We start from the raw sequence: 21,825 nt of genomic DNA, 5'->3' as shown, positions 1-21,825 counted from the left end.
TATAGAGACTGGTAGAAATCATAGAGGGAAGCACAATGGACAGATACAGGTCTCAGTGCATGGGGAAACCAACCCTCTCCAATAACTAACTAACTGACTAACTAGTGTTCGTTCACGCCTTAGACAGCGCGGCCGCTGTGCTCGGCAAAGATACTAGACTATACACCCAAATTTGGACGGTTACAAGTCTGTGTTCGTTCGTTCCTTGACCCGACTTCAGGGACGTAAAGAGCAATGTAACCATTAGGTCACTGTCGTAAGTTATATGGACGTTAGCAGTCCCTGCAGTAGACGTGAACTGGGAAGCAAGTCATAAAAATGGCTACACTAACTCATATGACTCGACGGCAGCGATAAATGGTGCAACTTGAAAAAGGATAGGGAAAAGGCTGGATGAGTGGCTGTAAATGGTCCAGTTGAATCCCAGGGGCTGAAGACAGTCCCCCCCCCTCTCAGCTAAGGTTGCCCTTGTATAACTTTTATACGAGCACTGACTGGTAAAGAAACTTCCTACACAGAAATCATATTATATTTTTACCTCTGTCCGTACAAGGAACAGGATAGATTCGAACATACCTAGCACGAATGGAAGTAGGACGTCCAAGATACGAGACACAACGAATAGTTTCTTGATTAACAAGGTCTACACCAAACAATGGTACTTGCATATATACAAAGCAAGTGCTTGGCGCTGCAGTTTGCGGGATAGACAGATCAAAATGAAACGATGCTGAATGCACGGCACATGCACAGGGTCTACTCTTTGATCTGCCTTCTGCACAGCTTCCTACTTTGCCGATTTTCAGACATAACGATATCCGCAGGTTTGAAAGACTTTGCATCCTTTGTTCTGCAGCCACCCTAAATGTCCCGCTTTCATAATTACATTTATGACTTTGTCCCTACAGTTTGACGCCGAACAGTAATTTAGTTAAGTTGTTCCTGTGTTTAATTAAACACCATGCCATGAAGACGTATGGGGGAGTGCAGGTACAGCTCCACCATTCTTGGCCTCGGCAGCAGACGGTGCTGAGTGGTCAGTTTTACCTCTGGTACACATTGGACAGGCGGAGGGGTGGGCCCAGAGCCGGTCTGGACGCCGTGAGAGTAGAGACAGCTCTCTTGCCCCTGCCGGGATTCGAAACCCGGCGGTCCACCCAGTAGCCCGCCGCTATACTGACTGAGCTATCCCGGGTACACACACGCAAAATTCTAACTTTATGGTTCGTCGAAAAGATCTGGGACACAACTGCCGCGTTCGCAAGGAAACGTTGCACAAATTCGCCTACTACTATCGCCAAGTTTTTGCCTGCCTGCCTGTGCATATGTAATAATACCTCGTGACTCGTTTAACAGACTTCCAAGAAATTTGATATTGGGAAGCTCAAGTTTGTCAAGACATTTCTATCTCAATTCAAATCGGACATAATTAACGGACACTTTCCACATAACGAAAGTTGTAGGGTAAAATGGCACACTTTATGTTCTATGTTTTCAAGTCATACGTTTTCTACAATTTGACAAATGGTATTTCTTTGCTCTATCACATAACTCGAGAACCGAATATCTGGAAACAACGCGAACTGGCCACAACTCTCACGCTGTCATACATCACAGACTTATTCTTTTGTAGGTATGAAATATTTATCCACTGGAAGCGTGCTGGTCTGATAACCTAAACGGCCAACTATAAAGTTAAACGTAAAAAGCTATCCCTATTACAGGTCATTAAAGCCCATAGGGCTGTGAGGCGTGGAGGCTCCCACATTTTCCCTAGACAATCGGCTCACAGATGGCGGTAAGGTTGTCAACCTTACGCGCAGGCCGCCCTTTACCCCCAGGAAGATTCCTGGTACTCCTTTCTGTTAGAGGCTGAGTCGATCCGAGGGCCATAGTGCGGCTGGAAGGATTAGGCCAACAGAAAAAAATCAACCTCATCGGGACTCGAATCCGCTACCTTCCAGCTGAACCAACTACGATACCGCGTGCCCCAAACGGCCAACTCTATCAGGAGAAACGGACTGGCCGTTGTTACCCAGTCTTATGGCCCCCACAGTAACCTGACCTAACCCCCTTGGGTGCTCGTTATGGAACTCCGATAAGTTTGCCGCGCATGTACGCATTACGCCAAAGGTCGCACAAGCGCTGGAAATGGGTGTGGATATGCTTGGAAGAATTTGTTAGGATATCTGAGGCAGGCCTGTTCTTACAGGAGGGAGCGAACATATAGCACTTGCAAATTAAACTGAGCATGTATTAAGTCATCTGCTGTATTTTCACGTTCCTGCCTTGATAAAAAAAAACTGAGATGGATGTTTACCGAGGCGTTAAGCAAGCTCGTGATTGCCGCGCAGTTTATTAACCAAACATATGCTAACACCAGCATTATCATTTCAACACTCCGCTTCTTTGCTCACAAATTGCATTCAGGATTTCCTATGATTCAAAATAAACAATGGTTATTTTCCGAAAAATACTGTTCCGGGATCTTCTTCAGCTCTTCTCAGTACGTGAACTTCCATATCGGGAGTTCCAACAGACCGAGGCCTTTCGCGATCTAACGCCCATGGAGCTCAGATGCTGGTGAAGTTTAGTGAATAATTTCTGAGATGGAATTCTGCGTTGAGGTGACGTGATTCCCGAGAATGTCCACTGAATGCATGTCTGACATTTCGCGAGTAGAGCAGATCCATTACAGAACCACTGAACAGATTTCAAATCGAATGTGTACGAAAACAGCAACCATTACTCCTTTTTCTGGGTAGTACATACGTACATATGTAGTGTACCCATCCACTGAGTCTACCGAGGAAATGTTCATCATGTATGTTACTGAGTAGTTAGGAACAGAAGCAGAAGATGACAGCAGTAGGCGTCACTGGCGGGTTTGCTGAGTCGGTGTTACGATTTCGCTAAAAAATTCGTGGCGTGCCTCTAGGAAGCAGCGCCAGCTTAGTAATACTGCTAATCTCGCAAGCGCATCATCTTAGCATGTCTCTTCCTTTTCGTAACTCTTCAACTTCGGTCGTAGGGTAAATCAGTCATCTCAGAATCCCTGCCATGTGTAAGAGTGTGTCGCACTGAAGGAAGTACAGCGCAGCAACAGGAACTACTTCCCGCTGGGATTTCAAAGGGGCTTTATGTTAGTTCATTGTATAAATTGGAAGAGAACAAAACGTACGAAGTACTGGAGAGCTGTAATACAATGATACAATGATGACAATAACTACAGTGGTTGTTGGAGAGCTGAGTCTCAGGTTTCGCAAAGTTATCCGGCGTGAAACGGAGAAGCGGATGATAAACTGCGTTTCTGTTTTGCTCCCTAAGCCTCACCGTTCTCAGTTTAGCAATGGTTTGTGGAAAACCGAATACTGTTGCCGTAAATCGGCACACAATTTACAAATACCGGACGCTGAGAGCCGGGCTGCTACACAATGCAGCGCTGGTGAGAATCAGAAAAGCCTTGAAAACATCTCTTACATTCCACCAGCGAAAGCGCATGTTCTTTGGTCACGATTCTTCTAAAAATAAATTGTATTCACATAATGAAATTGCCTAGGTATTACGATAATCTTAAAGGGTACTGTCTTCTGGGATGTAACGCCGTGCACCCAGTTAAAAGTCAACCGACGTTTCGGAGTACGTTCCTCCGAAATGTCAATTGACTTTCAACGCACTACAAGGCTTTATATCCCATAAGATAGTACTCTCCATAACCACCGCATTGAGAGCCTCAAATCTTGTGCACATATGACCAACAATGTTCTGTTATTTACCCACAGAATGTAGCGACAGCTATTGGCAGCCCTGCTTCAATTCGGCGGGCCAAGTTTCGTATCTCAAATTGTGCACCAACTATCCCGAAGGTTTGTAGTATCTTTCGAAGTTCTTCAAGGAATCTCACTAATAGTACATCAGAGTAGACCTTGACCGCTTACCTCCGCAAAGGAGCCGGGATAGCTCAGTCGGTATAGCGACTGGCTATGGTGTTTTCTATGTGGTCCGTGCCGAGATGTTTGGTTTGAGCTGTTGGCAGTTCAGCTGAAAGAAATTACGTGAAGTACCTGGTTGGTGAGTGAGAGTTCAGCTGAGACTCAGCCTATGAAGAGAAGACTAGGAGGTTGGTGTCAATGGCCGCCAGACCGGGACCCAGTTAGTTGACTTGTCAGTTGACAAAAGAGTTCTGCACGGGCGGCTGTGACAAGAGGACCTGATTGCGGGAAGCTGAAGAATCTCTCTCAGCAGAAGCCGTTGCCGGGAAACGGCTAGTGGAGACTGTAAGAGACTGAGGAAACTACTCTGTGTGTGACAGTCAACTGTAAAGTGTAGTTCCGAGTGGTGAATGAAACCAATATTCAAACACACTCCCGTCGTGAGTCACTCCAACTCGCACATATATACTCAGTCTAAGTGGCAATGTTTGTTGGCCTCTCATGACGTCACTTCCATGGAAACGCGATGCAATACTAATCTCAGTTACTTACAATCGGGCCAGAAGATGACAGCAATAGCAGCTGATGTTTCAATCGGCACTATAACATCGCCACACGGTACTGGTACCGATATCTACTTAAAAAAGGTACTTCTACACTACCGTTATTACACTTATTCTAACAACCTATCTTTTCAGATTTTTTCCAATTACACAGCGTGCATTTGCAGTAAAACCGCGATATCAAAGTCACGCTCGAGGGCTATAAGATATACGAATGGATGAATATAAAGGTTGCCCGTGGAAACAGTAGCTAGAATGGGAAATGTAAAACTTTCCCGCTACATTTTCAGTAATCATTTTAAATGACGCTACATCACGCATTACTTTAATCTTTAAAACAAAGGAGTAAATTATATGCAGCGTCTCTTTTAAATTAACACTCTGTACCTTGCTTACATAGATTCTACGTGTTTTGTATGGTTCTCAGATCAAGGAGCGATTACAGCACAACTGACTAGTTTCTCTAATGGAGATTAATGTTTCTTTCTGAAAATTTAAATGTCGTTCAGATGAACTTCACGCCCGTTTGGGTCTGTCTCTCTCAAAGTATCCTTCGAATTAACATCAATTCCCTCCCCTCTAGCGGAAACCAAACAAACTTTCACTAAACATATCCGGCGGAGTGTTAAGCAGATTGTAAGAAAAATAAAAAAGCCTCAAGAACAGGAAACGGAAGTCCATTCGCTTCTCTTAGAAGTTCTCTCACAGCACAGTGACTTCAACATTCTAACTTGTGGATGGAGAGACGCCTCTAAGCTTGAAACCAAGTGTAATTCAAGACAAAGTTTGACCCACTAAGTTAATAGCCTCATAGGAATTACCGCTAGAAAACGAAAAGTTCTCTTAGGTGAATCCAAGATGGACGACAATGACCTTTACAGCAATCTTTACTCTCGAGCCGTCGCCATGGTAACGACCCCGCATTAAACGATGTCGTTCCTTCTAGGTTACAGTCTTCTGTTGTTGCCCATAAAACTGTAGGAACGACCGAACAAGGGCGGCAGAAACAAATTTGGGAAGTGCTAAAGTGTACGAGGAATCAGACCTTATGACGACAAGCTGCAGTGAGGATGTGTGGCTGCAGCAAATATACAGTGTCCACTTTAACAAGAAGTAATGAAAGCAACACAATGCCTGCCCAACGAGAGAATGGAGACATTCTTTGCTGCATAACACAATTCATTCTATTCATATACGCTTATGTGGGTCCTTTTGGAGGTGGTGGTTACGATGCTGTCAGAGCACATCGTAGATAGACGGATAATTGGAAAGGATACGGAAGAGGTTGTGGCCTAATTGTATTACGTACTTCCTGGAGGCTCCCTGCTTGTAACATGCGATGGAACAGACGTGGCAGGCTTATTCTCATGATTCTTCGCTTTAAACGTAGCAAAATTTAACTGTAATCTGAATAATTCCTACGGCATTTAGGGGCACAGAAGCGGGTGACGTGACAGGCCACTCAGCACCGCCCCGACAGAGGCCTTTACTACTTAGATTTATATTTCTACACATGACGTTCTTTGTAAGCGTTACTTATCAAACAGGTGAAATAAATGCATAATGGAGCGGCCTCGCTGTCCATATGTATAATCTCCGACAGTAGTAGATGGATTTAGATTAAATGCAGTATAGTGGGTCGATACTGGCAGTTGCTGGCCGAATTTAGTTTTGGTTCGTACAGTTCAAATACAGTCCCTAGTATGATGTTCTGGCAGAACTTTTTCCGTTACCTCAAACACGAGTCTTGCGGGGAAAAGTGAACATGACATGAACAAGAACTTATTGAGATCTGTAATTTTACTCTGAATCATTTCTCGATGCCGCCCATGTTAAAAAAGCAGATGTAACTCTATGTACTGTGATTGGCTTCGAAAGCTCCCAAAATGGTCTACTGGCATTTCTGCGATATTTCTATTGCTGCAAAAATACACAGTTGCAACACAGTAAGAATGCGACAGAGATACTACATAGGCCTATACGTTACTGACATTTAAAATATAAACACGATACTGATTGGCTATATATCCTTAAAAACATTAACTTCATCTAAATAATGCTTAAAAATTCAGTTCCTATTAGAAAATCCAGCGTCTACGATACAAAGACCAACATATAATGTAATTCCACTTCATGATGAAAAAGATTCGAAACACGTGCGACTCCTTTGCAAAGACCAATCAGCTAATTAATCTTATTCTCATAATCATAGAAACACGCAAAGACACTGTGCGGGTGGGTACAAGGGAGACTTTGTGAATGCTAAAGCACCAACCACAGAGTAAACAATTAGTAAGTGTCGTTGAAAGCCGCGCCATAGCTCAAACGATTAGTCGCTGGCTTCCCACGGCGGCGGCCAGGGTTCGATCCCGGGTCTGGTCAAGTGGGATTTGTGGTGGACAAAGTGGCGTTGGGGCAGGTTTTCTCCGAGTACTTCGGTTTCCCTTGCCAATCTTCATTCCGCCAATTGCTCCACAATCACCTTCACCTATCATCTGGGGCTGGTAAAATAGGCCAGAAGTGGCCGCAGTACAAGGGATTAGTCCCAACCCACTAGCAATAAAAAAGTGTCGTTGGAAATACACCGAAGCGTGAATCAATAGACATGCAATACTGAGTTGTCTTATGAGTGTGTATGGCACGCAGCAAACAGGATTTAAATATACACATATCGTGGAGGGTTACACTCTTCTTGGTTGTAGCAGTGTATAATACGGCACGTCGCTTCCAACGTGTATTTTAATTTTACTTCTGCTACTTGTCATTAAGTTCATTTTTCATAACGGTTTCTATTCTTCATTTCTCTCGTTTCGACATCTGAAATCCATTGCTACGATCTAATCTTATTCTTAATTACTTCAATAAAAAAAATTATTTTAATTTCTCCATTTCATTTAAATTCTTGTTCATCATCTCTTTCCCACCCTCCCCTCCCCATGTGACTCGCTAATGCCACCTTCTCCAATTGGTTTGTGCTCAGCACTGGTCCTGGGATTCCCCTGTGCCACGCATTTCTCCATGCTCGGCTTACTCTTTCACCCTGGAGGAGGAGGAAGCACGTGCCTCCGAAATGCCGATCACGATTATCAGACCACACGACATCACATTACAGAATCACCAAAAGGCAATAAAAATCGCCATCTTGGAAAAATGGAACCTCGCAAGACTGCTGACGTATCACATATATCCTACACATGTTTCAAATGAATGGACTGCACATGTATAAACATTCACCCTGAGGTCAATAGCGCTTTTCGTCCAAAGTTTAGAAAATACTGTATGCTCTAAAGCACTGCATAAGAGAGTGTGCCACGGCAAGACTGCCACTGTCGACAGACAGGTTCGAAAGAATAGCAGAAGAGGAGCTGACAAGGGAAAGTCATGAAGTGTAAGACGATCCATTTTGGGGAAGACGGGGTTCCTACGATTCGCTCGTTCATCCTTCTGATAAGGCTAGCACGAGAGCGAAGACGTTAGAACGGTTAGAAATAGTGACTTGACTTAAGGGCCGATGAAATTTGATTTTCTGCTTAATGACAAATTATACAATCTGTAATGAGAAATACGTGGTGCAATTAAAAGTCCCCAAAATTTGAATTTTGCGCGCGAATGGTTATGAGTACATCGAAATACCGCTAGGTGTCTCCTCACACACCCTTCTTGAATGTGTGTGGCAAGCGGCGGCGAGCTGAGTGGTTGGGTTTACTGTTGGTGAATGTATTTCCACTGTTGTGTTTGCGGTTTTGCGATGACTGACCTAAAGGAGCAGCGTGTCTCTATAAAGTTTTGTTTTAAACTTGGAAAAACCGCTGCAGAAACGCACCAAATGTTGAAGCAAGCTTTTGGTGACAACAGTTTAGGCCAGACACAAACTTACGACTGGTACACGTAGTTGTTCTTCTGCAGCAAGAGAGCTTAATTCTGTTGAATCCATATTGGGAAGCCTGCACATGAAGCTTTGGATCCATCACTGCATCTCCTTCAAGACGGATGAATATCGTGAGAACCTGTGTCGAGGCAGCCAGTGGCAGGAGCTTCCGGACATAACTGACTGCTTCTGACACACATGTGAAGCACATAAATACACTTTGTGGTTAGAGCTGGGAATATGTACAATATCCATTAAAGTTAAAGGTGAAGTTGCTCCTGTGATTACTTAATTACGCACCACGCCATGAAGACGTATGAGCGAGTGCAGGTAACAGTTCCACCATTCTTGATCTTGAGCGGTCAGCTTCACGCCCCTGCCGCTTTACCCTCGGGGAAACACCTTCCGGTATTCACTGGGTAGGAGGCTGGGTGGGCCCAAAGCCGGTCTGGACGCTGTGGCGTAGAGAAAATTCACTCCTTCCCCTCCTCCGGAAATCGAGTAAGCATAGTAACCAGTGTGCTTTTCAACTTTAAGAAACTTCCCGCACCAAGCAGTGTCGCGTTGTTGCACTTCATAGCTTGAACGTATATCGTCGCGTTTTGCATTTGGATGCTATGCACTGTACAAATTTATTACGCAAGAAAAACTGCTCCTACATAATAAATCATACCTTGTATTAACAGCCTGCTCATTAGTGTTTTTGCTCGCTATAAAAACTAAATCAGGCTTAAACGTTGGAATGTCGAGACGTTAGCAAAAACTAACAACATTAATTCACAGAAAAGTTAATTCCTATTAGACAGAATTAAAATACCCTTCTTACTAATGAGCTTTCAATCCAGAATTGAGTTCATCAGACGGAGCTCAATGTGCAATACTGACACAAGTAAAGGTTCCGAGTTCTCAGTTCCTCAACTGTTTGCGTCATCTTCAAATACAAGGAGCTTCAAAAGGCAAGACGCCAGTGTGTACATAACTTGATTCCTGTGCTCCGAATGCCCTCATTAGAACTCTGAAACCGAAAATCCACCAAAATGCATTTTTAGCAACACCGTTCCTACCTCACCGAAAACATACCGCATTCCCTTGGTTCTGAGGTTCTCACGGCTGTGACTACGAAGAGTACGGTCTTGTGGGTTCTAACGGAGTATAGTTTGGAATAAACTCGACGTTTCGGGTGAATATATCGCCTCCATCCGCAGATTCGAAAAGCAGGCAATGCGTGAAACCAGCAGAATCAGGGGGAGAGATCAACTGCTGGGCTGAAGGAAATAGTAGCTGTTTACTTTGAGACCATACGAAACACGCAAACACAGTGCGTGGGCAAAAATTCAGAGTTTTTATGTTAAGGCAGTTGGTATACATAGTAACTATAGCACTTTAGAAGAGTTAAGGAAATTAAGTGTGATGGCATTAATGGTTAATTCTGCTTAAAGTGTAAGTGAGATGTTGTTAGGCATATATGTATACTGCAGAATCCAGACAGAGACGTGGAACCAATGTTGCATGACTTGAAGCAGACGTGACGCCAATTTATTTTCCCAATGATAGATAGTGTTTCCCTTATACAAGTGCCAAAAGCAGATGATAGATTGCAGATACGACTACACAGCACAGGAAAATAACGCCGCCGAAGCAGCGAGTGGGGCCGCTTGAAAGTTTTGCGTATTCAGTCTTTCTGAAACCACCAACACAAAGCGTTAGCTAAATTGGCCCCAGAGACCGCATTTCAGAGATATGGATGAAAAGTTTAATTTAAACTCAATTGAATTCTGTACAATTCTACGGAAGTTGGAACACCGTAATAAAAAAAAAGGTAGGAGGAAAGGCTGTTTCTATGCTTATTTAGGTAGGCACGGCGTCAAGACGTACACGGGAGTGGAGACACATCTCCACATATTCTTATCTTCGCCACTAGACGGAGGTTTATGGCCGACTTCACGTCTTGTCCGCCGCACCTCCGGGGAAATGACATCGGATGTCCATCAGATAGGAGACGGGCGGGCGCCAGAGCAGTTCTTGGCATTGTGGAGAAACGAAAAACATCCTGCTGGGATTAGATCCCCGACTCCTCGGCCTAACTAATTGACTTCATCGAGCTGAGGTCTTCTTGAGAAGCTGCCACTTGCGCAGCTACTCAGGAACTTCCCAGCATTTTATGGAACCCGAAGGTTCATCACCGTGTTCACAAGAGCCCTCCACTGGGCCCTATCCTGAGCTAAGTCAATCCAATATATAAAACCCCATCCCAAGTCTCGAAGATCATCCATTTTAATATTATTCACCCACCTACGTTTTGGTCTTCCTAGTGGCCTCTTCCCTTCTGGCTTTCCAACCAATATCCTACCTGCATTCCTGTTCGTCTCCATTCGTGTTACATGCCCTGCCTATCTCATCCTCCTCGATTTGATCATTCTAATTATACTTGGCGAACAGTACAAGTTACGAAGCTCCTTATTATGCAGTTTTCTCCGACCTCCGGCGACTTCATCTCTCATTGGTCCAAATATTCTCCTCAGCACTCTGCTCTCAAACATCATCAGTCTACGTTCTTCCCTTAATGTTAGAGACCAAGTTTCACACCATACAGAACCACAGGAAAAAATAGTTTTGTGTATTCTAATTTTTATCATTGAGTAAGCACGTAAGCTGTAACCTCACGCAGCAATAGCCTAGGTGTTGAAATCGGAGTTCTCTGTGGGTCCGTTCTAAGGCTATATGACTCAACCGACAGAGTTCAGTTCAGCGAGTGAGCGCAGTGAAGTTGATGCCCTTCAGCAGAGAATTGAAAGCGTCGAGAGTCGAAGGTGATTGAGAATAATAACAAGAAAGGAATTGGGCTATGCAAAGAAGACTTCATATGTGATTTGAAGTTAGAATGAGACTGTTTTGAATCCGTTGCCAGGAAACGACTAGTGAAGAGTATAACAGACTGAGGACACTAATGTGTGTAACAGTAACCTGTAAAGTGTGGGAATAGCGATAGCACTATAACTCCCAGTACTTTCGAGTGGAGTGTATGAGGTGTCAACAAATTCAATCATCATATCCAAAAACTCGCCTATATGTCACGCACAAGGTACAGTGCACAGTGAAGGGCACTGAGGTGTAACAAGATCTACAACAACACTCTCAATTGTAAGGCTACTTGTAACAGTATTCAGACACTTGGCCAAGACCTGCCGACGCTAAGGTACGATAAACCCACGTCATAACTACCTGATTGTGAAGTTTGCTAACTCCATGTCGGATAAAGCCTGACATGCGGGAAGTGGGCACGGCAGACAGCTCCCTGTATCCATGAGTACATCAATAAAGGGTATATATTTTATGCAGCTGCAGATCAAACATATCCAACAGACTCCCCAAGGAACAGCTCGCCTTTGTCGACTAGTCCCAGCTCTAGACAGAACAATACGTAATCCGTTAAGTGACATGCGTCGAAAATCTCGACCTTTACAAAAATGTCTGTCTGGCTGCATGTGACATCTGTTGGAATATTATACGAACTACAAAGTCCGGAAATATTTTGGGTGAATTTTCCGTACAATCGAGATTCAAAGGAAGTTTTTACGTACATTATTTACCAAAAAATCCGCTGAAACTGTAAAAACGGCAGCTTGGTACTGCAGGAACTTCTAACCTTAAAAGTGAAATTCGTGAGTTCCAAACCCGTTACTAAGGAAATCGAATTGATGGGTATACAATGGGACAAACTCAATTTCTAAAGCCTCTAAACTGCAACCAAGGAATTTTCCGGGGGGAGGGGGGGTAAAGGGCTGCCGGCGTGTAGCGCTCACAACCTTACCACCATTCGTGAGCCGACTGTCTAGAAAATGTGGGGGCCTCGACATCTCACAACCCTGTGGGCCTTCACGGCCTGTTATAGGGATAGCTTTACCCTTTTTCTTACTTCTCTCCTTCCTTACACACTTCACACCATCAGACTTGTCTGACTTCGAGATCTGAGTTTCTCAGCCAATGTAGGCCTACATACACTGGGACGCGACGTAACATCTATGAGGACCAGAACAAAACAAAACAAAAACTCCGTGGTTTTAGTCCGCAAGCGAACTATACCGACCGAGCGACCGCTGCTTGTCGGCGAAGTTAGTGCCAACAAAGCGACGCGATGTCAGGTAAGACACGGCGGTTGGCATGCTCTGGCCCAGGACAGCCGTAGCTACATTTCACAGCGGTAGATATGAACTGCAAACCGCCTTTTATTTACAGCGTCAGGGCTATGGCCTGGACGGCTGGAGTTCGATTAAGGGTGGAGGCAAAAAATTTCCCTCCACTCTACAGTGTCCACAGTTGCATTCGGGCCCATCCAGCCTCCTATACAATGGGTACCGGGGGCTCTTTCCCGGTCGGGGCGAAAAGCTGACCACCTACCTCCATCTTACACCAAGGCCAAGAACGGTGGAGCTATACCTCAGTTCCTCTATGTCTTCATGGCATACGGATTAATTAATTAAGCAAACGGACAACTTTGCCTTGCTGAAGACGCTGAGAAGAGCTGAAATAATCTGCGAACATAACAGATGTTCGGGCTGATTCCTCGCAAAATCATTTTTGTCGCAATTCACTCTTCCAGACTCTGATCACACCATTGTGCGGGTCAGGACATCAAACAGAAAGACGAATGGGTAAAAGGAGAAGGGGCAGGATGAGGAAGAAAGAAGACATGAGATGAAGTGGAGCGAAGAAAACAAGTAGAAAGAGTAAAAGCCAGTGTCCCAGTAACCTCCTGAATACATGCCACAAGCTTAAGTCAATTAGGTGAAACAGCATTGTTTAATATCACGACCGATCGGGATATTAATTAATAAATCAATCACAAACACATCCTACCTTATTGCACTGTACATGACCTCCGCAGTGCGTGCCGAACACTGTGAGATAACTCACCGAAAAGACTGCAGTGCTTTGGTACACAACCTCGCCGTCCTTGAGATGATGATAGTAGCTCCGCTGGTCGTGAAATTCACAGAGTTCATGAAACCCGAAGGCTTATTACCGTGTTCACAAGGCCTCGACACTGGTCCCTATCCTCAGCCCAACAGATCCGTTTTACACTCTGCCACTCCTACTTGTTTAAAATAGATTTCAGTTATATCGCCACAACTACGCCGACATTTTCGAATTCGTCTCGTTACTTCAGGTTTTACAATAAGAACTTCATATATGTTTGTAATCTGCCACACGCCCCGCCAGTTTCACCCGGCTTATGTTGTCATCCTAATATCTGGTTAACCGTAAAAATTATAGTGATTTTCTTTAAGCAAATTTCTGAATCAAATATTCTTTGAGAGACCGAGTTTCACAGCCTTACAAAATAGCATTTAAACTGTAGTTCTATACACTTTAAGGTACAATTTTCAGAGGGCACACTCCAAACGAAAACATTCTGAACCGAATATTTGTAAGCATCAGTCGAACTTCACCTGCTCCCAATTTGCATGACTGGAGGTTCTCATGCCGTGACAATGATGATTAGTCTCCTTGTATGTGACACCGTACAATTTTGCAGAACGTTACTATCATTTCAGAAGAGCCTTCTGTCTCCATTTTCTGGGCTTCATGACTGCAATGTTCATTTGAAACTCGCACTTCCAAAGATTTGGGTTTCGCCAAATTTTGGAAGAGTTCCAGGCAAAGATAAATAAAAGTGCTTCTACCCGTTTAAATATTATTGGCAACTGGTGAATCAGAGTGGTGATGTCCTTCAAGAAACGATCACTGCGAATGTGAGTGAGGACTCGGTGACTCTGGAGTTCCAGCGATCTGACGGGACGCTGATTACGCAGCTCGTGGACTTCAGAAATGTAAGTACCTCGACATTCTGTACTACGCCAAGTACGTTGACATTTGTATGCGTTCTTCAAATGTAGGCTTCTGAGGAAACTGTTTCCGTCCGTCCGCATGTTTCATCTCCGAAATCAATCGACGAATTTCGACGATGTTTGGTGCTGCGTATACACTGTTAGATGGTGGGTTAGTCTTAAGTTTGATTCACATCAGTCCTATGTAGAGCTGCGACAGCTCAGTCGGTATAGCAACGGACTACGAGCCGGACGGATCAGGTTCGAATACCAATAGGGGAGTTTTCCTTCCTTCCGTACCGTCCAGACCGGTCCTGTGGCCCACCCAGACTCCTATCCGATGGATACCGGGTCTTTTCCCAGAGGATTAAGAGGCCGGGGCGTGAAGCTGACCACTCACCTCCAGCTAGTGCTGAGGTCAAGAATGGTGGATGTACACTTCCACTCCCTCATGTCTTTATGGCATAGTACTTGATTAATTAAGCTCAGGGACAATTTTACGTTTACCTTACCTTTAAATAATGGTAATACGTGATTAAAAAACACTCTTTCCCTAAACATCATTGGCCAACTTGTCTTCGTAACGGAGATGCTGCGTTTTCTGCGAGGTAGGAACTGAATTTTTAAATATTATTTACGTGAACTTTAGGACTCAAAGGACTAAATAAGATTCGCGGTTGGAAGGAAGAGGATCGAGATGAAAAACTGCTAAACAAACGTGTTCCCTCTACAGCAGCACCTTTCCATTATATGAGGGGGATTGCTTGCTGTGGGCTACGTTCATAGCGTAACTACATTTCGAAGCCGTTCCCCAGACGCTCGAGACAGATGTGAATACGAACTATATCAAGCTGTCCTGCCATCCATGATGGAAGAGGGAAAGTTGTATTCTTCAAAACGAAATTTACAGTTCGGCGCACTCAGCTAAGTAGTCTCAACCCACTGAACACGAATCTTCGCTACTTATTGCTGCAGACTCTTCCCCAATCTCTTTTATATTCCAAAGCAAGTCTCTCGTATCTGCTGCACTGACATGCTTCATTTTACTGCACACAGCGCTTAATGGCTTCACAATGCTCTGAAGAAAGAGAACGAAATCTGTGTCGATATCAGAAATATTCATCCCGCTACAGCATCCTTAGTTTAGGGCGATTTAAACATTTCTTACCTATATAATTGTGGCACGCGATAACGTACTTGGTTGAGGCACTATACTACAAGCCGGAAGGTACCAGGAATCTTTCTATAGGTAAAGGGCGGCAGGCTGACAATCTCACCGTCATCTATGAGCCAAATATCTACATAATGTGGAAGCCTTGACGTCTAACAACCCTATGGGCCTCCATAACCTGTTGCAGGAATAGCTTTACCTTTTTCTTATTTACCTTACCCATACAATTAACACAGGCCTTATTATCATCTAAATAATGTCTGCAAATTCAGTTCGTAAAACAGAACAGCACTCTGTAGCATTACAAAGTAAAATCGGTTAACGTATTAAAAGTAAAGCTGTCCTTGTGCTTAATTAATTAAGCTGTATGCCATGAAGTCTTGGGGGGGGGAGTGGAGGTAGAGCGCCATCATTCTTGACCTCGGATCTAGATGGAGGTGACTTGTCAGTTTTGCGCTCCGGCTGCATTACCCCCTGGGAAAGAGCATCCATACTCATTTGATAGGAGGCTGGGTAAGCCCCAGAGTCAGTATGGACGCTGCGGAATAAATAAAAGTACCGTGCCCCTACCTGAACTGAACCCCGGGCGCCCATTCCGTAGCCCGAGGCTGGGTAAGCCCCAGTGTCAGTATGGACGCTGGGGAATAAATAAAAGTACCGTGCCTTACCTGAACTGAACCCCGGCCGCCCATTCTGTAGCCCGCCTTTATACCGACTGAGCTATCCCAGTCATTATGAAATGGGCCTTCTCGGCCCTTGCACCGCGACCTACAGTGATCTATTGTGCATCAGCTATTATGGAAGTAACAGCTGTTCCTTATGAGAATCATAAGCAACATGCAGAGATCTTGAAAATTAGAGCATGTGGCAACATTGTGCTCTTAACGGTTAAAGCCGCTCATAACATTATGTAAGTCGTATTTGGTTTGTATTCATTGTGGTAGGATGTCCTTGTTGTTGTTGTATTTGTTGCAGTTGTTTGTATTTCTCTGTAATTGTTGTAGTTGTTAATCGTATTTGGTTTGTACTCACTGTGGTAGGATGTCCTTATTGTTGTGTTTTGTTTGAACGTGTTGTCACTTAGTGTAATGTGTGTTACTTGCCTGTTGTGTCCTATTGTGTACTACTGCCACCGGGCTAAAACCCAATTGCAGTATAATAAATAATAATAATAATATAATAATATATATAATTTTCATTGGCAATTGTCGTTCTTATTAACACATTACGCTGAATCTCTATCGATAGGTCTATGGAAATTTTTTCTTCCTGACATTGTATCGATTTATCGATATGACCTGACATCCCTAACAAAACAGCAACGTCAGTGAACAAAGCTAGCACATAAAACACAGAGGGGAGGCGCATTATGCTCGCGTATAAAAACCCCACATTAGTTTAAACATCAGCAATAACAAAGAGAGATAACAACTTTATCAGGACAGTAATTTTATTTCGCAACGGTTATGCCTAGAAACGAGGACCGCAGCATGAAAAATGGGTACAATGTAAACAGTTAAACATTCTAGGTCAACATGTTCTATCAGAACTGTTATTCGATTTGGTAATATACGCTTTTTATATCAGGTCCGCAGCAAAGCGGAAGTTGCAGTCTGCATTATTAATGTAAAAGTCCAGCGTGTACAGTACTCGAACTGTGTAATCAATATTCAATACAGAACTTATAGACATATTCAAGGACATAACGAATAGGAAAATGTGTCATTAAAGGTCGTTTTACAACACACCCTCCACTTTTACCACGGTTACAAACTGATCGTCGTCGATGAGTGGGAAGCATTTCTGCCTCGTATTCCAGACGTCCTGGGTCCAAACCTCGGCCCGGAGAACGGCTATCCTGAGGTTAGGCAAACCCAGACAGGATCTAAGTTCATCCACGAAAACTTCCTTCCACATCATTTCTTGTTCACTACTATACGTCCTGCAATTCAAGGCTATGTGGATCTAATCTCAGATACTAAACGTCGTTAAACGTATTATGAATACATGCATACATACTCGTAAATGTCAAGGATACAAACAACAATTCCACAGCTAAAACAGAAATATAAAAGTAATTTCAACTAACTTCATACTGCTCTGAAATACGAGTACATATATGCTGGGAAGCAATTCAAAATAACTGGCCGCCTACGTAAATGAAACAAAAAAAAAACGCGGCCATCCATTTAGATTACACTACCGGGAATCGAACCCACGATGTTCAGTCCTAAGCCCGTCGCTATACCGACTGAGCTATCGCGGCTCTCTTTTGTTTATTTCGAGCTAACAGCTAAACAAATTTATTAAACACACTATATTATAACCCCCTGCGTATAGGACTGTAACAGAACCAACTGCCACCAGTAGCAGAGAACAATGGGTTCACCAACTTCTACAAGTTCATCCCATTCCCTGCTACCCCCGGTGAAACTCGGTTGCCTTCTTATATTCGCTGATTAGGCTCGGCAGCAACTGACGTTTACCAACATAGGTGCCAGGTGGCAGCAGCGATGATTTACCGAAGATTCCAAGGTTTTAGGGCAATGGGATTAACTGTTTTCGAAATAGGTCAGGTCGAGGTCATAAGATCTCAGGACCGAAGAGAAACCAGGACGGTGAGGATTCACGACTGAAGTGTTCTACGTGAGGTTGTGAGGAAACGGTAACTCGCTGTTTCGCTCTGAATAAATTATAAACAGTTAACTAACTTTACTAACTGGCCATCAAGAGCCCAATTAACATGGTACAAAACTCATCTTCATCCAACAAGTTTAGGCCGAAGTTAACTAGCTTATTTATGGAAACAATGCCAATTCAGCGTCTAGTCTAGGCCGCTGCCTCAGCTCGAGTCCCAAGAAATGTCTGCAGCCTTTTACTTCGTGACGATCCGCCCTTGTACAGGGCAACGTTACGGTTTCCAAAGCGAGGCTGATCCGGGAGGGCACATTCCTGGCCGGACGGGTTCCCACCCTAAAGGCACGGTGCCAAAATGGGGAGAGAAGCCCCTTATGGCAGTCCCATACACCTAACGAAGCCCTGAATGTTTCGTTAGAAGATCATGCTGGCTGACAAAGTCAGAACCACCGGTTTCATATGTAGGATTTGAGCTTCTGACAAGAGATGGTTATGGAGAATTATATCTTGTGGAACGTAACGCCGTGTAGTCCACTGAAAGTCAGCTGACGTTTCGGGAGGAACGTGTCGCCTTAATCTTCAAGCTCGAATAATAAGACAAGCAAGCAGCAACTTTGCATAGAAACCAATGCGACAGCCTCGGGCCCAACAAATGTCTGTACACAGAATTATCCATTTAAAACAGCATAACAAACAAAAGAAACTCCGTGATTTTAGTCCACAAGCGAACTATAGCGACCGAGCGACCGCCGCTCGACGGCGAAGTTTAGTGCCAACTTTTGCGGATAGAGGGTGTCGCGTGGTCAGCGCAACGAATCCCGACGGCCGTTAATTTCGGTTTTCTAGACCGGAGCCGCTATTTCTTTGAAATAGCTCCTCAATTATCATCACGAGGCTGAGTGGGCTCCGTTCCAGACACACTACTTCTCAGAAAAAATCTGGTAGCGTCGGGAATCGAACCCGGACCTCTGGATCTGTAGCCAGGAACGCTGACCACAGAACACCAATGGAAAATATTGAAAATGACACTAATTCCTTTCAGTTCTGAGAAAATAAAAAAAATATTCTGTGCCACTTCTAGTAAGTGAAATAGTAACCGCTAGCACCGACGGGGGAGGGGGACACAGAAAACAGGCTTTTCGGCGGGAATTACACTGGAACTTAAATAAACACTGTTGACTCAGACATATTTAAGGTCACATCATGCCATGAGCGGGCAACTTTGCGATTCTGGTTCCTGTAGCATGTTGAAAATAGCATCTAGTACCCTTCTAACGACAATGTAACGCCTCATGTCACGCAACATGAAAGATATTCTTACTGACGCCATACATTTGTTTGTCCTTCGCACTTACCAGGCTGCGCAGCCCACATCTTGATATCTGCCTCCCTCGTGTAGGTGGCATCTGTTGCCTCGCCGCACAGGCTGGAGATGTGACGAGATATGACTCCAGACTTCCCTGCGTTCACAAATAGGTCCATTGTGAAATTCTCTCTTCCCCTGTCTTCCTCTGGAGTTCGGATCGTTCCCGGGTTTTTCTGTTGGTTTCAAATTACATCGAATTAGGTTTTTACAAGGGCTTAGGTATGTGTTCAACTGATATTCATACGAATGTATCCACTCAACCACCCGCACAGCACACACATGGGTCAGCTATACATGGCTTCACAACATAATGAACATATTTAAGACATAAGTCGCGGCATAATGAAACTTTCCTTTGTAAGGACGAAATGGAGATACGCATTCCAGACACTGGCACCAAACAGAGGCATGAAAGCAGCCTGACTCTCAGAACAGGATGCAGGAAGAAAGAAAACACTCCTCCATTAATTCTTAACTTCGGCGTGATATCAGCTACACGCTCCGGCTACATGAACAACCCCGGTAGACAGGAGAGACTTGGTGGGCCCCAGAACTTTTCTGGACGTGGTGGCCTGTTCCTGCCAGGAACAGAATCCTGTAGCCAATCACTACAGCCAACCATGCCTACGCGTAATGAATGCTTCAGCTTTCCTTAAAAATAAACCAACAAACTACAGCACAGAAACAGACGCTCAGCTATTAATAACATTCCTTCTACTTTATGGAGCTCAGGGCTTGTTGCGTGTCCACACTGCACACCATCCTGAACCAATCAAATCTGTATCAAATCCGTATGATCCCCTTGAGCTATTGGATTCAAGCTACTAAATGAAATGTCCCGACCAATTAACCTTCCTTTCTTAATTTTATAGACGTTAACATATTATACGGCTTTCCGTCACGTAATTTTCTCCAGTATTTAATTCTTTAATACTCATAGTTGAAATACCTTTCTTGTCACATTAAAGCAACCTAAAGTACGCGAAAACGTTGAATATATGGTAAGCTACAGTTTTTCCTCTGCTTAAATAATTAAGCACTATGCCAAGAAGACGTATGGGGGAGTGGATGTAGGTAGATTTACGCTTTCTTGACCTCGGCACTAGTTGGTGAGTGGTCAGCTTCACGCACAGGCCGCGTTAGCCCCGGTACCCGCTGGATAGGAGGCTGGATGGGTCCCAGAGCCGGTCTGGACGACATGGAGAAGTGAAAGTTGTTACCCTCACCGAGACTCGAACTCTGACCCCTGGTCGTCGAGCCCGTTGCCAGTTGCTATACCGACTGGGCTATCCCGGCTCAGGTTACGTAGTATATTCAACAATACCTTACTAATGGTACTGGATAATACTCAGTATCCAATGACGCCAGTGTAAGACATAGCATCCATCACGAGCATTTTGCATATCATGAATCGATCTGTCGGCAGGTACAGTCTTGTGAAATTGTATATCGAACTCTTCTCTGGTTTCTGGCTTACATAACTACAATCCTGTGCACTGCTTATCAATCATTTCCCCCCCAAAAATTCTAAGTTCTTATTTCAATGAATTAGCGACTTCATCAGCATCCTTTATAAAAGTATCGTTATTACGTGAAGGGATGAGAAAATGTTTAAGTTATAGTTTGTACGTGATTTCTGTATCGGAAAAGGTCAGAAGGTCCAATCCACAAAGGATGGCAACTTCTCTGGATTCAGTCCAGCTAATTTAAGGAAAAGGAAGACGGACACAGCAGAAGAAGACAGTGAACTGAAAAACATCCTCCGGTCTCCCTTTGCAAGACAAATTCTGTATTTCACTCCGAAACTTTCTACTTTGACTGAATTTAGATGCTAAGATGCTTACATATACGGACTCTAAAACTAACTTGTTGAAGTAAATGTAAAGGCCCGTCACGGTAGACGAGCGGTCTAAGGCATGTACTGTCTTCGCTCGCTTGGATACCGGGATCGTGGGTTCGAATCCCACTCAGGGCATGGATGTTTAGTTTGTGTGTGTGCGTTTTTCTGTGCTTGTGTACAGGTAGAGGCCTTGCGACGAGCTGATCACTCGCCCTAGGAGTCCTACCGAATGTGTAAGATCTAGAAAAACCGAAGTGAACGGAGAAGTTCATGGAGGTAGGCCTAGGCCCACTGGGGCTGTAGTGCCAAGGAAAAAAAAAAAGTCGACCCTACGCTTAATTAATTCATCAGCTAAGCATCAAGCCACGAAGACGTATCGGGAGGTACACCTTCACTCCCCTGCTGCGCTACCCTCCAGGGGTAGAGACAGAGAAACCACTCTTGTCCCTGCCGGGAATCTAACCCCGGTCGTCCAGCCCGTAATCCATCACTATCCCGGCTCCTAATTTGTAGATGTAAAAAAGATAGTTGTCTTTGTGCTTAACCGATTAAACACTACGCCATGAAGGCGTATGGGGGAGTGGATGTATAGATCCACATTTTCTTGGCCATGGCACTAG

The 21,825-nt window shown here is 44.2% G+C and overlaps 1 protein-coding gene across 1 annotated transcript in view; it reads right to left on the bottom strand.

Annotated features, from left to right (window-relative positions):
* Nucleotides 1-21,825, bottom strand: part of LOC111872183 (out at first protein) — a 220,603-nt gene that overhangs the window by 63,810 nt on the left and 134,968 nt on the right. Inside the window, exon 4 of the mRNA XM_023865810.2 lies at nt 19,355-19,538. Within this exon, the coding sequence (XP_023721578.1) occupies nt 19,355-19,538 (184 nt within the window). The remainder of the gene's footprint in view (nt 1-19,354; nt 19,539-21,825) is intronic.

The sequence above is a fragment of the Cryptotermes secundus genome, unplaced genomic scaffold, assembly GCF_002891405.2.
Source record: "Cryptotermes secundus unplaced genomic scaffold, Csec_1.0 scaffold593, whole genome shotgun sequence".
In the NCBI taxonomy this organism is placed as follows: domain Eukaryota; kingdom Metazoa; phylum Arthropoda; class Insecta; order Blattodea; family Kalotermitidae; genus Cryptotermes; species Cryptotermes secundus.
Note: the sequence above shows the minus strand (reverse complement) of the source record. Positions and strands in the feature narration are given on the sequence as shown.